Source organism: Harpia harpyja, chromosome 9 (genome assembly GCF_026419915.1).
Source record: "Harpia harpyja isolate bHarHar1 chromosome 9, bHarHar1 primary haplotype, whole genome shotgun sequence".
NCBI classification, from domain to species: Eukaryota; Metazoa; Chordata; class Aves; order Accipitriformes; family Accipitridae; genus Harpia; species Harpia harpyja.
Genome location: NC_068948.1, coordinates 1610737 through 1626364, shown reverse-complemented (window position 1 = coordinate 1626364; position 15628 = coordinate 1610737). Strand labels below are relative to the sequence as shown.

The 15628-nt window shown below is 64.7% G+C and overlaps 4 protein-coding genes across 5 annotated transcripts in view; 1 reads left to right on the top strand and 3 right to left on the bottom strand.

The window, feature by feature from the left end:
• Window positions 1-80: 80 nt before the first annotated feature.
• On the bottom strand, window positions 81-1722 carry SPATA2L (spermatogenesis associated 2 like). Its single transcript, XM_052797633.1, has 2 exons — window positions 1340-1722; window positions 81-1244 (listed from the first exon to the last, which is right to left on the bottom strand). The coding sequence occupies exons 1-2, from the start codon at window positions 1673-1675 to the stop codon at window positions 345-347; spliced, it is 1236 nt and encodes a 411-aa protein (XP_052653593.1). The 5' UTR covers window positions 1676-1722; the 3' UTR covers window positions 81-344.
• On the bottom strand, window positions 1546-6662 carry VPS9D1 (VPS9 domain containing 1). 2 transcript variants are annotated; one of them, XM_052797632.1, is made up of 16 exons: window positions 6549-6662; window positions 6286-6358; window positions 6065-6157; window positions 5788-5950; window positions 5546-5657; window positions 5314-5376; window positions 4943-4995; window positions 4778-4865; window positions 4470-4555; window positions 3873-4357; window positions 3571-3700; window positions 3293-3486; window positions 3125-3206; window positions 2741-2845; window positions 2091-2229; window positions 1546-1676 (listed from the first exon to the last, which is right to left on the bottom strand). In XM_052797632.1, exons 1-15 carry the CDS (start codon window positions 6651-6653, stop codon window positions 2154-2156), a joined length of 1908 nt encoding a protein of 635 aa, XP_052653592.1. In that variant the 5' UTR covers window positions 6654-6662; the 3' UTR covers window positions 1546-1676; window positions 2091-2153. The 2 variants fall into 2 exon arrangements, with proteins under 2 accessions (XP_052653592.1, XP_052653591.1); XM_052797631.1 differs by having other exon boundaries at window positions 3571-3696; window positions 5314-5657.
• Window positions 6663-6788: 126 nt separating this feature from the next.
• ZNF276 (zinc finger protein 276) lies at window positions 6789-15420 on the top strand. The gene is made up of 11 exons (XM_052796338.1): window positions 6789-7040; window positions 8744-9053; window positions 9168-9220; window positions 9811-10308; window positions 11310-11388; window positions 12567-12647; window positions 13065-13175; window positions 13252-13327; window positions 13763-13880; window positions 14128-14227; window positions 14665-15420. Exons 1-11 carry the CDS (start codon window positions 6815-6817, stop codon window positions 14948-14950), a joined length of 1938 nt encoding a protein of 645 aa, XP_052652298.1. The 5' UTR covers window positions 6789-6814; the 3' UTR covers window positions 14951-15420.
• Window positions 15347-15628, bottom strand: part of FANCA (FA complementation group A) — a 39802-nt gene continuing 39520 nt past the window's right edge. The window contains exon 43 of the mRNA XM_052796489.1: window positions 15347-15600. Within this exon, the coding sequence (XP_052652449.1) occupies window positions 15493-15600 (108 nt within the window). The 3' untranslated portion in view covers window positions 15347-15492. The remainder of the gene's footprint in view (window positions 15601-15628) is intronic.

Sequence of the window (15628 nt, the reverse complement as noted above, 5' to 3'; positions counted from 1 at the left end):
AGGAGAGGGCACGCTTGGGCCGCTGCTCCCCCTACATGTCCCCATTGTCGTCCCCCCCCGCGACTCCGACAGGGCAGGAGGAGACCACCACAGTGCGAGGCAGCTGTGCTTTACTGAGATGCACCGAGCCATTTACAGCGGGAGCGCCAGGGTTGGAGCAGGGACCCATCCACCCGGAGCCTGGCAGGCTCCTACTGCTCCGGGCGCAAAGCAGAGCATGGCACAGGCACCGCTACCTCCCAGCGGGGCGAGTTCGGTGTCCCTCAGGCTGAGCGGTGGCCGTCCCCATCCCCTTCCAGCCGTGGCGGGGACGGGCGCAGCCAGCGGCAGAATCCCAAGGGGTGCTAGGACCAGGGAGCGGAACCGTCGGCCAGCAGCATGTCCACCTCTGTCCGTTGCAGCCAGAGCCGCTGCTGCCTCTCGCTGCGCAGCTCCTGCCCGCGGTGGTGGGTGCGGCAGGCCTGCCCGGCTGCGCAGGTGCCGGTGTGGAGCTGCTGGCAGGTGGTGCAGCAGTAGGAGGGCAATGCGCCCCGGCGCAGGCAGGAGTGCAGCTGGTAGCAGGGCAGCTCGGGGGCTTCCTGGCGGGGGGAGGTTGGCGAATTTTGGGGCTCCCCCGGCACTTGGGGGCTTCCGCTCCCCGCAGCCAGGGCGGAGAGCGGGCTGCCGGCCCTGCCGAGCTCCTGCTCCAGGAAGAGGAGAGAGGAGGAGGTGTCCGGGTTGGGGTTGCCCATGGAAGGCACCGGCTCCTGCCCGCGCTTGCCATCTCTGCGGTGGTCCCAGCTCCTCCCAGGCATGTCTTGAGCACCCCGCGGGCTGCCAGGGTCCCTCCACAGCGCTGGGGGGGCTGGGTCCTCTCCCCCCGTGTCCTCGGGGCCAGACAGCGTCTCCTGGTAGAGATCCACGCCGTCGCCACAGTCGGCAGCCACCTCGGGTCGTGGCCCCAGCTGCTGCAGCATCTCCACGCAGGCTTCCACGTCCCCGGCCAGCCGGCGTGCCTCCAGCAGATCTTCGGCGCGCAGCCGGCGCGGCCGCAGCCGCCTCACCACCTCTGCCAGGATCTCGCACTCCAGCCGGCAGGTGAAGAAGCCGCAGGCGGCGGCAACCAGCTCGGGCTCGGGGAGCGGCCGGGCGATGGCCAGACAGTGCCGGCCGCGCCGTTCATAGCCCAGCCGGCCGAAGCTCCGCACCAAATCGTCTTCGGGGAGCGCCGGGCGCAGCGAGTGCACGTACGCGCCGGAGAAGGTCTGTAAGGAGAACGGGGAGGGGGGTTACAGCTGGAGACGCCCCGCCGGCGTGTCTGTCGTCCCCCCGCCGGTGCCGCCACCGCCCCGCTCCTCACCTGGACGGTGCCGAACTCCTTGCGCCAGGGGAAGAGGTAGAGGTTGACGGCCGCCAGCTCCAGCAGCCGGAAGGCGCCGGCCAGGCCCCGCAGCGCCGGTCCCGGGTCGGGCCGGTCCCGTAACCCGCGGGCCAGCAGGACCGGGGCGTCCTCCTGCAGGGCCCCCAGCACCGCCGGCTCCCGCCGCAGCCGCTGCCCCAGCCGCTCCCCGAAGGAGGGGTCGGAGCAGGGCCCGGCGCGGCCCTGACGGAACTCCCGCTCCAGGCAGCGCCGGTACTCCTGCCGGTACTCCTGCCGGTGGAACTCCTCCTGCCGCAGCGCCGAGCCCGCGCACATCCTGGGGGTGCAGCAGCGTGAACCTCCCCCCCCCCTCCCCAAGCCCCGCTCCCGGTCCCCAGCCCCTGACCCCCCCCAAAGGCCTCCGCACCCGCCGCCGGTCCCGCTCCCTTCACCCGCCGGTCCCGCTCCCCGCACGGCCTCGCCTTCCGCTTCCCGCGCCACGCCCACCGCGGGCTGCGACGTCGCCCGGAGGGGCGGGGCCCCGCCACGCCCGAGGCTCCGCCCTCTCAGGGGCTGGGCTGACCCGCCGCTGACAGCGCCCCCTGGTGGACGGGGGGACCCCACCCCCGGTGCACGGGTCTCCCCCCTCCTCCGGTCGGGCCCCCCCCCCCCCCGCAACACGGCCCGGGACGGGGGCTCGGCCGGCCCCGGCCCCACGGGACCCCCCCACCCCAGGGATGGGGAGCAGCACCTGGCCGTGGGTGGCGGGGAGAGGGGGTGTGTGTGTCCCCCCCCCCCCCCCGCTGCCGCCTCCTCACTGCAGGGACTCCACGTAGGACAGGGCGCTCTGCAGGGACGTCAGGCAGTACCCCTCCTCCCCGATCAGGTACCTGCACCGCCACGGCCACCGCACCGTCACAGCCGGGACACGGCCACGGCCACCGCACCGCCACGGCCACGGCACTGTCATGGCCAGGACACTGCCACGGCCACCACATCGCCACGGCCAGGACACTGCCACAGCCACCACATGGCCACGGCCACCACACCACCACGGCCACAGCACCGTCATGGCTGGGACACTGCCACAGCCACCACACCACCACAGCCATGGCAGCCACGGCCAGGACACCACACCGCTATGGCCACCGCACCACCACAGCCGGGACACCACCACGGCCACCGCACCACCACAGCACTGTCATGGCTGGGACACTGCCACAGCCGCCGCAGCCAGGACACCGCCACACCACAGCCCTGCGCCCACAGGAGCCACAACTCCCACCCAGTTCCCTCCCCCATGCCTCCAGCCCCGGCAGCCCTGTCCCCAGGACGGGGGGGACAGTGTACCCCCCACCCCAGGGGTGCCGGTGTGGCCCGGCACCCCCCCCGGTCACCTACCCCTCGTGGATGAACTCCTCCAGGGCGGCACACTCGGACAGCAGCTGGGGCAGCCCCGTCTGCAGCACCACGTAGGACAGGATGGGCAGCAGGTCGTCCGCCCCGCTGCCGCCAACGGGAACCGTCAGCCACGCCGGCAACGGCAACCACCGGCCCCGCCACCCCACCGGTAACGGCAACCACCGGCCCCGCCACCCCACTGGTAACGGGAACCAGCAGCCCCGCTACCCCACCGGCAATGGGAACCACCGGCAATGCGAACCACCAGCCTCGACACTCCACCAGCAAAGGAAACCATCAGCCCCACCGCCCCCAGCCCCACATCTGCACCCTGGCCGTGGGGCTGGCTGCCCTCCGGGCCCCCCCCGCAGCTCCCATACTCACATGGCGGCAGAGGCGGGGGTCCGGCTGTCCCGGGAGCCGCAGTATTCCTCGGCACACTCGCAGATGCCGCGCAGGGCTCGCACTGTGGCACAGAGTGGGAGCTGAGGGTCACCCTGACACCCTCCCGGCCCACCCGCCCCCCCAGCATGGAGCCCCTCGGCCCCGCACCGATGCACTCCAGCTTCCTGCGGGGACAGGTCTCCAGCGGGATGAGGCGCAGGTCCTTGACGGCGGAGCCGTACGCCGGGCAGCCGGGGGCCGTCGGGAAGAGCCGGGAGGACAGCCCCATGTCGGCGGGGCCGGCGTGCCGGTGCCGCTCCATGCTCCGGGCCAGGGCCGCCTCGCGGGGCCGGTGCACGCTCCTGCGGGCAGAGAGGCGAGGGGCTGCCGGAGAGGGGGCCGGGGGGGCCAAGGGGGGGCCCAGCCCAGTCCTGGGGCCACGGTACCTGTAGAGGGCCAGCAGCGGGGCCCAGAGCGGGGGGAAGAAGGCTTCCTCCAGGCAGGCGAGACACTGGTCCTTGCCGGCGGCGGTGTTCAGCCCCTCGAAGGCCAGCAGCGTCAGGGACAGCAGCCTGTCTGGGAAGGGCCGAGTTACGCAGCACGCTCGGCAGGCGCCCGCAAGACCCACCCCCCGTCCTCCCCACCCTGCACCCCGAGTCCACCCTGGCTAAAACAACGGGGTGCAGGGGGTCCCCTCCTCCCCCAGAGAGCCCCTGCGGGCCCCTCGACCCCGGTGGCCATCCCTCACCGATGGCGTTGTGGATGTCCCGCACGATGCCCTTCAGCTGCTCCGGCAGTGCCGCCTCCTGCCCGGGGCCGGCCGGGGGCTCCCCGGGGGCCCAGCTCTCGGGCGATGCTAGGAACCGCTCCAGGTCCTCGAAGGAGCTCTCCCGGGGGGTCTGGGGGGCTGCCGCCGGCCCCGGCCAGCCGCTCTCCGCCTTCGGGGTGCCGGGGCCGCCGTCGGCGAGGGGCGTGCTGGACAGGCTGTGCCGCAGCCCGGCCGGGCCGTGCTCGGGCACAGAGAACATGCAGTGGAGGCTGCGGGAGGCTCGGAGCCGGCGGCCCCCCGGCTCGGCGGGCAGCGAGCCCCCGGCATCCAGCGAGAGGAAGGAGAGGCCGGTGGGGGAGGCAGGGGCGGCATCGGCGGTGCCCTGGCTGACGGCCGGGTAGAGGCGGGCGTACACCGCGCACTGCAGCTGCCGCAGGAGCTGGGCGATGGGGTGCTCGGGGAAGCTGGAAGCAGAGGGAGGGATGGGCATGGGGGGCCAGGGCCGGATAGGGGACACCGGCAAGTGGCCGCAGCCCCCACGCTCCAAGCAGGGCCCTCGCCCGCCCCGGGCGCTACCTGAGGAGGCAGGAGAAGAGCCCCGACACCAGGGAGAGGTCCGCCGGGCTCCGCTTCAGCCTGGCCTTCCATTGCCTCGGCCAGTCCTGGGGAGCGTCCGCAGCCGGTCAGTGGGGGTGGCATGGCACCCTGCCTCCACGGCACGGCACCCTGCCCACCACGGTGCCTGGAGACAGCACAGCACCCTGCCCCAGCAGCACCCAGGGGTGTCGAGGCCTCTTGCCCCACGGCACCCAAGGACAGCACGCGTCCTGCACCCACAGCACAGTCCTCTGTCCCCACGGCAGCAGCCTCCGGCGCGTACTCACGTGGTCCTGCTCGTACTCGAGGACGGCGGCGTAGAGGGCTCTCTGCTCCTGCTCCTCGGGGGTGAGGGCCACGCTGCTGGAGAATCTCCTGGGGATGCAGCAGTGCTGGGTGAGGGCACCCGCCAGCGTGGCCACCGAGGTCCCCGCTGTGACATCCCCGCTCACCTGTTGGCAGCCTCCTGCAGCCGCAGCCGCCGCTCCTCCATTTTCCGCTGCAGCTGGGCCACGGCAGAGTTAAGGCTCCAGAGTCCCCGCACCGCCGCGGCACCCAGCCAGCACCGCTCGCCCACTGCCCCCGGCACAACCCGCTGCCCCGGCACGGCCACGGCAGCCTGGGGGCCGGGATCAGCCCTTCTCCCACCCCCACCCCCCCAATCAGCCAGGAGCAGGACAGGACCGGGACCCCAAAAGCCTGTGTGGGATCGGTGCAGCCCAGGGACAGGGCACAGGCACCTGGGCAGCACGTGGGGCTGTGCCGGAGCCCGGTACGGCCGCGGGGCCGGCCCTCAGAGCTCTCCCCGCACCGGGAAGGATACGGTCTCCTCCCGGGCCTTGGCGATCACCAGGTTCTCCATCATCTGCCGCTGCAGGGACAGGGTCTGTGGAGCAGGAGACGTGTTGGGGACACCTGCCCAAAGCCCACGGCCACCAGTGTGGCCGGCATGGAGCAGGGGGTCCCCCAGGGACCACAGGGACCCTCTCCCCTCCCAGCCCGCCAGCAGCAGCCCTCCCTCCCCGGCCTCCCCCCCGTCGGCGCTCCCCACTTGCCAGGGAGGTCTTCTGCAGGGCCTGGCTGGGGTTCAGCCGTGCCACCCGTGCCTCGTAGGCAGCCTTCAGCTTCTGGTTCTGCAGAGACGCCTCCTCCAGCGGCGTCAGCTCCCTGCCGGCAACCAGCCCTCAGCACCCCACCGCGGGGCACGGTGACGCGACCCGGAGCCCCTTCCCTGCCGTGCCCCCCCCGGCCTGGGACCCCGGCAGACGCCAGCCCCCCCGTGTCCGAGCCCACGTACTTCCGCGCGCTCTGCGCCTCGGCGATCTGCAGCTTCTGGAAGATCTCCGGCGGCAGGAAAGGAGAGAGCTTCCCCCCCTCGTCCGAGAAGACCCTGCGATGCCTGGGGAGGGGAGCAGGGCCGCCGCTCCGCTCCTGCGCAGCCGGTTTTGCCTGGGCTTTCCCTGGGGGGGGAAGGACAGGTCAGCTGGCCCCCTCCTCTCGCCCCCAAATACCAGCCGGGGCCCCGGGGTGCGGACCCAGCTCCCCGAAACGCGACCCCGCAACCCCCGGCTCACCCAGCGCCGCCGCGATGGACTTGACCCTCTCCAGGCACTGCTCCGCCAGCTTCAGCATCTTCGGGGTGTCGGGGGTGACCCCCTCACCCCCGTCTGTGGGGAGGGGCAGGGTCACCGGTGGGGGACACCGGGCCTGCCGTCCCCGCGGGCCTGCAGAAAGCACCGCGGCAGGGGATGGGGGAGCGGGCATGGGGGGGTCGGGGGGGGGGGTCCTGCCCTACCTGCCCCTGCCGCCTCCTCCTGCAGGGCCTGGGCGATGAAGGCGATGCTCCTCAGGTACTCCATGTAGGCCTCCTGCCAGAGAGATGGGGGGGGGGGGGGGAGCGCTGAGCCGCGGGACCCCCGGGCAAGGCGGGGGTCGTGCCGGGGACCCCCAGCCCCCGCAGCGTCTCCCATGGCCTCGGTGGGACCCCGACCCTCCCGGTGCCCCCAGGGCCGGAGGTGAAGCCCGGGGTGGTCCCATCCCGCCCCGCTCCGCGCTCACCCGCGGCCGCCCGGCGCTGTCCATCTCCAGGGCGCCGCTCGCCGTCCTCATGGCGGTCTGCAGGGCCCGGCCCGCCCCGGGTCCCTCGCCGCCCGCCGCGGCCATGGCGGCGGCGGCCGCCGCCCGGAACGACGCGATCGAGGCGGCGGCGCCGGGGGAGCGCGGCGGAGCCGGACCGGCGGTGAGGTCCTCCGGCCGGCAGGGGGCGCTGCGCCGGGCGGGGCGGGGCGGGGCGGGCCGGGCCCGCGGCGGCGGCGGCGGCGGAGATGAAGCGCGATCGTCGCGGCCGGTTCCTGGCGGCCGCGGGCGGCCCCGGTGCGGCGGCCCCTGAGCCCCGGCGGCGGCCCGGCACGGCGGCCCGCGGGACCGAGGCGGCGGCGGCGGCGGTGGTGGCGGCGGCGGCGCGGCCCGAGCCCCAGCCCCCCGCGGGGTGGGCCCCGGCGGCCGCTGCCTGGACACGGCCCGCCGCCCTCGGCGGGGCCCCGGAGGCAGGTGAGGCCCGGGCGGGGCGGGCTCCGCGGGAGGCCGGGGAGGGGGTTAACCGGGGACGCAGCCCCGCGGGGGAGGCGGGCAGGCCCGGCTCGGCCCCGCCGCCCGCCTGCGGGAAGCCCCGGGGCGGGAGGGGAGCGGGGTCACGGCCGGTAACCGGCCCGGCCCCGGGGCAGGGGTCCGGCGGCCCTCGGGCACGGCGGGGAGCGGCGGTCCGCACCCCCCGAGTGGCCGGAGCCGCTGTCGGTCGTTCCCGCGGGCGGGAGGCTTCTCCCGGGGGAACGGAACCGCTGCGTGGGGCGGCGGGGGGGGAGCGGCGGGCGTGAGGCCCGGCACGGAGGGGCTTCTCCCCTCTACCGGGGAGCAGACCGGCCTTCCCGGGGCTCCGTGCCACCGGCAGACAGTCGGGTGGCTGGATCTGCCCGGTGGCCGGGGCAGGGATTTGCCTGTTTGCGTGGCACGTCTTCACCGCTGAAGAGCCGAGGGTCCCGGTGCCCGGTACGTAGCGAGGTAAGGAGAGGTTTCGGCAGCACGACGAGGGGAGCTGACCCTCCCCTCCGTCCTCTGGTGCTCTGCCGCCGTCCGGCCCTGGTTTGGAGGCGGCCGGCAGCCGAATGTTTTGCTGTCGGCATGGCTGGAGGCAGGAGATAAGTTTGATCGCCAAACGGTTCAGCGTTGGGTGTCAGCGCTCGCGCGTGCCTCTGGGACGGCACCCAGGCTTGGCACGCACCGTCCTGGCCCTCCAAAATGCTCCCCCCCATGCGTGCTGCCCTTCCCGGGCTCTGTAGGTTGTCCCCGCCGGCGGTCTCCGGTGTGCAATGCGACCCCGAATCGCTCTGAAGGCCGTTCATGTGGTTTTGGTGATGGCTGGCAGAGGGCCGCAGGCAGGACCCTGCTCCCTCCCTGACCCCAGGTGGGGGGACCGGAGGGTTTAGAGCACAGCCGTGTTGCACCAGGGCTGGGAAGAGGCCACGTTGGGGAGTTTTCCCCACACCGGCAGGCAGTCAGGGTGCAGCGGAGGGACAGAGCAGTGCTCCGCAGAGCAGAGGTGCCGCAGGATGGGGAGGGAGGTGGCCGGGCAGGCTCACGGGGCCGCCGGGCAGGAGAGCCGGGCGGTCAGTGAACCGGGAGCGGGAAAGACGCTTTACATCCTGCCCCGCTGCTCTGGGTTGGCCTCGCTCCCCCCTCAAGAGCTCCACGTCCCCAGCTCCGCCACAGGGCACCGTCAGGGTGGCTGAGAAACGGCGCATCTCAAAGGGGCTGCAAGAGCTGGGGCGGCTCAGGCTCGCAGCGGCTGAGGGACGTGACTGCTGGCTATAAATACTTTGGAGATAAACGCTGGGGAGGGAGAAGAACTACTTAAGCCAAGGGACAGTGTTGGCAAAAGCACAAATGTGTGTGAGCAAGCCCCGGGAATGCTGCAGCTGGGAGGAGGTTCCTCCACTGGGGCAATTGGGCGAGAAAGGCTGATTTTAGGGTCAAGCCAGTTGCGGAGCAGTGCCCTGATCTGCAGCGGGGGGGTCAAAGGGAAGGTCTCTCTCTTCCTGCCTGGCTTTTCTGTGCTGGTGCTGAAGCCAGGGCTTCAGAGGCAGGCTGGATCAAGGGAAGGGAAACATCTTCCAGCACGCCAGTGCCTTCGGGCCATAGCTGGCCGCCGTACTCTTGCGGCAGGCACCCAGCGGCTGTGTTCAATCCTTCTCCGGCAGGAATTGGCAGAGCTTTGAGCACCGGGTATTGTCGTCTCTGCCATGGGAAGTTCTCCTCCAGGAGCCTGCGCAATGCTTTCGGGAAGGTGCCTGTGATGGGGGAGAACTCAGAGAAGCAGCGCCGCGTGGATCAGGTCTTCTTCACCGACTTCCAGCGGCTGGTCGGCGTGGCGGTGCGGCAGGACCCCGCGCTCCCCCAGTTCGTCTGCAAGAAATGCCATGCCCAGTTCTACAAATGCCGCAGTGTCCTCAGGACGTTTATCCAGAGGGTGAACGCGTCTCCCACGGGCCACGTAAAGTCGAAAGGAAAGTACGTTGCGGTTCTTTCTTCCCGGGAGTTATCAGGAGTAGTAAATCACTGTGTGTGGGCGCATGGTCCCTCTGTAACCCCCAAGACCCCACTGTGCTCTTCTGGCTTTTGCAGGAATGGTGCGGGCCAGGCCCAGCCGGGTGCAGAAGGAGGTGCCTCCTGTCTGGGTGAGTGCCTGCTCTCGGAGCTGCTTTCCTTTTTTTTTCTGTGATACCATCAACAAAGGGCTGGGTTTTATGGGTGTTGAGGAACGACCACCCGGCAGGGCGGTTCCTGCGTCCCTCAGCACAGGGACCGTGCCCTGGTCTGGCTCGTTAGGGTTCCTAGGGTTCCTAACCCTCCTCCCTCTGCCACGAGCTCTCCCCTCTGGCTTCCCGGCAGGATCCTCACTGGGCAGCAGCCTCCCCGAGCTGAGCTGAAGAGGCTCAGGCTCATGCAGGGGTTGCGAAGAGCAGAGTGGGTCTGGGCCAGCTGCCATCAGATGCTGGGGGGCAATCAGAAATACGCTTTCAGCTGTAAAATTAATGATACTGGCAGTCGATGGGAGAGCCCTCACCCCAGTCCATCTGGGTGCAGCGCCTTTAGGCTGTCTCCCACCTGCCTTCTGACGCAGAAGTGCAGTGCAGGAGCGGGTCTGCAGCCCTGTCCCCTCCCTGGAGGGGGGAGCGGGTCCCTCCCTGTCCCTCCCTGTGGCTGGCTGTGCCCTTGGCTGGCCCAGGGGACTGACTGTGCACATGCTGCCTCTCCCCTCCGACAGTTGACCTGATCACCTCCAGCCCCCAATGCCTGCACAGCCTGGTGACGTGGACGCACACACACGCCGGGAGCTGCCCGTCGGTGCCCAGCCTGCAGAGCGTGCTGTCCTCCGAGTACTGCGGCATCATCCGTGCCGTCTGGGGCTGCGGGGACGGGCACGACTACGTCATGGATACGGATTCGGACTGTAGCACGGTGCTTGTCGACAACGCCTTATCTGTCAAACGGGAGTGGAACAAGAGCACGGCGCAGCGCTTGACTGACAACGGGGCAGGGGCAGACAATGCTGAGGCTGTTTCTGCTCCCAAACCCCAGCATGCTCCAGTAAGGACAACTCCTTGCCAGCAGCCCGCAAACAAAGGGACCACATCAGTGCCACTGAACGTGGAGAATGAGCCGCCGCAGAACAGGGATTCATCTCACTCGCAACTGGACAGCACGGCCTCCTTACAGGAGAAAGCCCTGCCGCAGCCCGTGTCACCACTGAGCAGTGCCACAGGTAAGGGATTTGCCTTCCGATCTCCCTCCAGGCCTCTGGGGAAGGGCAAAGAGCTGGAGAGCTGGCCCAGGGAGCAATGGTGGGGCTGGGCCCCCTCCTCAGAGACTGCTGCTCCTCAGGGAGGATGCAGACTCTGGCTAGGGAGTGCCGGTTGCCCAGAGAATCGCCTCTGAGCCTTGCAGAAGGGAAGGGGGAACACCGGGCTCCGGCTGACTACGTCACGCAAAGAGCGCCAGTCTCCTCGCCCTGTGCACTATTTCCCCCTCTGATAGAGGGGCCGAGACTTGCCCATTCCTTAGCAGGCTGCACCTGGCTGGCGAGACCCTGCTGCCTTGCTCTTGCCGGGGGACACGTGCCCGCTGAGCGGTGCAGAACGGTCCCTGGTTCTCCAGCACCACATTTGCCAGATGTTTCTTTCTGCTTAATCCAAACCCTGTCCGTATTCCAGCAAGGAGAGGTTTCCCCCGCCCTGGTGCAGGTGATGCCAAACAGCAAGAGCCCCTTCTGTCCGCAAAGAAAAGTTGCCAGGCGGGCTTGCTCGTGGGCCAAGTTAACGTGGGTTTACTATTGAACTCCCCCAAACACCACTTCGAGAAGAAAGGAATTAACACCCCTTTTGAGTTACAGAAGTTGGGCTGTGTTTAGCTCTGATAGCCACAGGAGATGTCTGCTGCTGTAAAGAGGAATGGCAGCTGGGACTCGCCTGGGGACGAATCTTTCGATTACAGAGCAGGTGTCATGGGAGAAACCAAAAGATGCTCGTGGGAGCTGCAGGGTAAAGGCTCTCCTGTCCCTGGGCTGCAGGTAGAGCAGTCTCCAAGCTCACAAGACACAGAGTTTGGTTTAAATAATCATTAACTTGTTGTGGAGCATGTATTTTCACACGGTATGAGCCACACCGAGTGAACCTGAAGTGGTTGGTTTCTTCTCAGCAGCTGTCTTCGCTGGCTTGTTTTTGCTGCTTTTCCTTGTAACGCACCGTGTTCTCCTTCATTCCCTAGGACAGTTGAGTGGGAAGCAGGTTCTGTCTGCAACGTCGGATGAGCGGGTAAAAGACGAGTTCAGTGACCTTTCTGAGGGGTGAGAGAAGAGTGGGTTTAAAATAGCCTAACTGTCTTCTTTGCGAGTATGAAATGACCCGCCTCGGAGAGCTCTTTCTCCACGAGTGACCTGGCCCTCGAGGCCCCTTGGAACCGGCGTCCGAGGTGCAGAGCGGTGGCTGTGCAGTGGCTGTGATGAAGCTTACGCCGCTGACACGCTGAACTCCCCTCCTTGCCGCCTCTGCTGCAGGGGGGTGGTTTGCACAGCAGCGTGTGTGCGTTTGCACACGCGTGCGCTCTCTGTGTTTGTTGGCTGCTTCCAGCAAACCTGGTCCTGTTTTGGTTCCCCCCCCCTCCTCTGCTCTGGGGAAGGAACTGTGCAAGGGGTGTGGGGGGCTTGCTCAGTCCCAGGTGCCACCGCTCCATCCCCTCAGCCTTGGAGCAATTCCCCTTCGTGGCTGCTCTCGGCTGGGGCTCTAGAAGAGCGGTCGGTGCAGGAGCGCAGGCGAGGGGTGGCACTTGGAGAAATTGCCCCGCTTGCTCATGGGGAGAGCGATTAAATGGGGAGTGGGAGGGACACTGGCAGCTTAGCAGTCTTTATGATCAAAGATTTGGCTAAAGCCAGTCATTGGGAGTCTAAAGCACCAAATGGCCGAGTGCCGACTTACTTCAGTGTGTCAGCTAAAGCTGTCAGCTGTCATGTTAAAAGTGCTGCAACAATTTATTGCCTGTTTCCTGGCTTCAGAATTAATTGTTTCTTGTATGGCTTAGGACTTAAAAGGAGGAAAAAGAAAAACCCAAACGTATGTGGCTGCTACATATGAGGAAATACAGAATGACCTGCAGCTTAATTAACCTGCACTGGACAATTATATTACATTCTTGCTCTACAAAATTACTTTTCCCCGTATAGAAAGCGGTAGCAACATCCCTCAACAATGAATAGATCTTTTCAGTAACAGCTGTTTTTTGTTCTCCTGACAGTGGTTCAATTATTCTCACAGAGATCTAGTCCTAAAAGGACCCGATTTTGCTATTTGCTGTGTTCACCGGTGCTGTGTTTGCTTGGGGAGATTACAGGGTAGGAGAACACGTGGAGCCTCGGCTGCCGTTGCCGTGCTGTGGGGAATGAAAAACACATAGTGCTGCTGCTGCAGACGCTAGTGCTGAAGTGCCAGCCCGGTGCTGCGTCGGTAAAGGGCATCTTCTCTCTCTCAGGGACTTCTTGAGCGACGATGAAAATGAGAAGAGAAACGTGCAATCTTCAGATGACTCCTTCGAGCCTTACCCTGAAAAGAAGTAAGGGGCTTACTGTGTGGTTAGCAGAGCTCACTGTGGATGAGCGGGAGGGCTGGTGCCCACCTCCGCTGCATTTGTGCTGCAGTGGACTCGGCTGGGCCAACATGATCGCTTTCCTTTATGGCCTTGGTTCCCTCCACGTCCCGACCTGGAGGTCACAGTGCTGCCCCAGCACCCGTTGTTCCCCGAGCTCCCCATCGGGTTGAAGCCAGGCCACATCCCTCATCCCCAGGCCTGGCACTAATTACTGCAGCTCAGCTCACGTGTATTTGATGGCGTGCATGCTCCTGCTTTGCCAGGTCAAGCATCAGGCTAAGCCGTCAGACCAGGTGTAACGTTTGGGGACAGTTAGGTGGGAGGACTAAAACCAAGATCATATATTAAACCACTGTCCTTCTTCCTTGTTCCTTCTTGAAGGGCTTCTAGCAAGAAAAGCGACAGCAAAGAAGCAAAGAAGGCAGAAGAGCCTAAAATAAGGAAGAAGCCAGGGCCAAAGCCAGGCTGGAAAAAAAAAATCAAATGTGAAAGGTAATAAGGAGCAGGCGGCAGCTGGGCAGCACCCCACGCTTGGCACGCTGGCTGACGGCAGGCCTCTGCTTTGCAGGGAGGAGCTGCCTACCATTTACAAGTGTCCTTACCAGGGATGCACAGCTGTCTACAGAGGCGCGGATGGCATGAAGGTGAGTTCAGGGTTTGCTCTTGTCTCAAACCTGTAGCTTTGAGTGTTACAGAACAGTTTCCGTATGAGGAGAGGGATCTGTGACAGATGTAATTCACTGCCTAGCTCTGCAGGAGGCGGCAAGCCACTAAACGAAGCAGTCTGAGGCCTTTTTCTGTGCTCCTAAAAGCACCAGGAGCTGCTCTGGCTCTGCATGCTCCTCCTGTTCTGGAAGTCTGCCGCTGGCTCGGCAGCAGCCCGTGGAACAAGCTCCGCTGTGTCCTGTTAAAGCCCTGCCGCCAGGGGTAGATTTGGATGCAAGTCTCTGGTTTTTCACAGTGAAGCAGTGCTGATGCATGAGCCTGCCAAGACGGGGGTCTCATTTCTTTGGGGGATCCAAGGTTTTCACTGGGGAAAATGCAGCCCAGCAGTTAGAAGCTCTGTCCTTTCTTTACAGAAACACATCAAAGAGCATCATGAGGAGGTTCGGGAGAGGCCCTGTCCTCATCCTGGCTGCAACAAGGTGTTCATGATTGACCGGTACCTGCAGCGTCATGTGAAACTCATTCATACAGGTGTGTCCTGGCAGGCTTTGCTCCCAGCAGATGATGGGTGTGACACCCAACGATTTGTTGTGCAAGACTATGCGGGGTGTAAGAACGGTCTGCCTTGCCTGTAAACCTGTAACAGGCCATCACGTGGGGGCTGCGAGGCAGGGGGAGGAATTCAGACTCCACCAGTAAGCATGGGCAGCTGCGTGTATGCATTTCATGTACTAAGAAATCAGCAGAATCGATGACTTCCTCCCTTTTTCCATTGCAGAGGTACGTAATTATATCTGTGATGAATGTGGGCAGACCTTTAAGCAACGCAAACACCTCTCGGTCCATCAGATGCGGCACTCGGGAGCAAAGCCCCTCCAGTAAGTGCACACCAACCATCCATTCATAGCTAAGAAAAGGGATAGAAGGGGTAGTGAAGTTCTGCAGAGCTCTCACAGTGACTGCCCTCAGCACAGAGTAATTTTGTGATACAAACCCTGCCTGTAGCTGGCGGTGTCCTGGCTGAATCACTTTAAATGTTCATCCACGTGTGCTCCAGCTCCGGAGCTTCCCATTGCTGAGCAAGTCTTATGCCTCCTTCTACTCCTGTTGCCCTTCAGAGCTCTGCAGGTGAATGCTCAGCTACCAGCAATGAGCTGGAGGCCTGAGGAGGAGAATCATGTTGCATGACTGGGGTAGTTGTAGGAGGTGCTCTGAGGCTGCAGTCATCTTCTCGTGGGCTTATTCAGTGTGACAAAGAGCAAATGCCATGGCTGTGGTTTCAGGCTTGGTGCTGAGCCTCTGCTTTGCCTTGCAGGTGTGAAATCTGTGGTTTCCAGTGCAGACAGCGAGCATCGCTCAAGTACCACATGACCAAACACAAAGCTGAGACAGAGCTGGAGTTTGCTTGCGACCAGTGTGGGAAGCGCTTCGAAAAGGCCCATAACCTTAATGTCCACATGTCCATGGTGCACCCTCTGACCCAGACTCAGGACAAAGCCAAGCCACTGGAGCCAGAGCCCATTCTCCTCCTAAATACTTCAGGGACTTCAGAAAGCCAGGCGGTAAAGCCAGAAGTGACTGCACAACAGGAGCCCACCTGAGGGGGACAGGGAAGCTTTCCCAGTCCAGCCCTATAGAAACCATATGGCAGAGTGGAGATTTTTAATCTACATTTTAGTCTCCCAAAGAACTCAGTGGAATTAGCTTCAGCTTGCTCAGAAAAAGCTTGTTATCATGCTGTGATTCTCCATGCTCACGTCTGATTCAGCAGTGTTGTACTAAGAGTCTGTCTAATCCCAGGGGAATGGATGTTCGGCAGCACCCCTTCATGGTCCCCCTTTTCCCCATGCACACAGTTGTAGAAGCAAAGTTGGCTGCTGCCCATACAGAAATGCCCTCAGGTGGCTCTAAGGGTACATAGGCCAGTGGAGCAACTTTAAGCAGACATTTTGTTTTGGAAAAAAAAAAAAATTATGATTCCCAAAGCAAGTCTAAACTGAAATTTGTAACCTACTTTTTATTGTAACAAGAGCTTCATGGTTATGCTTGTAATAAATTATTTACAAAGTAATTTGAAAGAAACAGCACTGGTGAGAAAGGTAGCACCTTGTCTGTGCCTTCCTCTGTAGTCAGGGTGTTCTGCTCAGAACAGGACCGGCTCTTCATCCAGCTCCATGGCTGCAGCAGGCCTTGAGAAGTGCAGGAGAGTGGCTCCCAGCTCTGGGTCAAGTTCTTCACATGTGGCCAGTAGCTGGGGAGAGGGCAAGCAGCCAGTATTA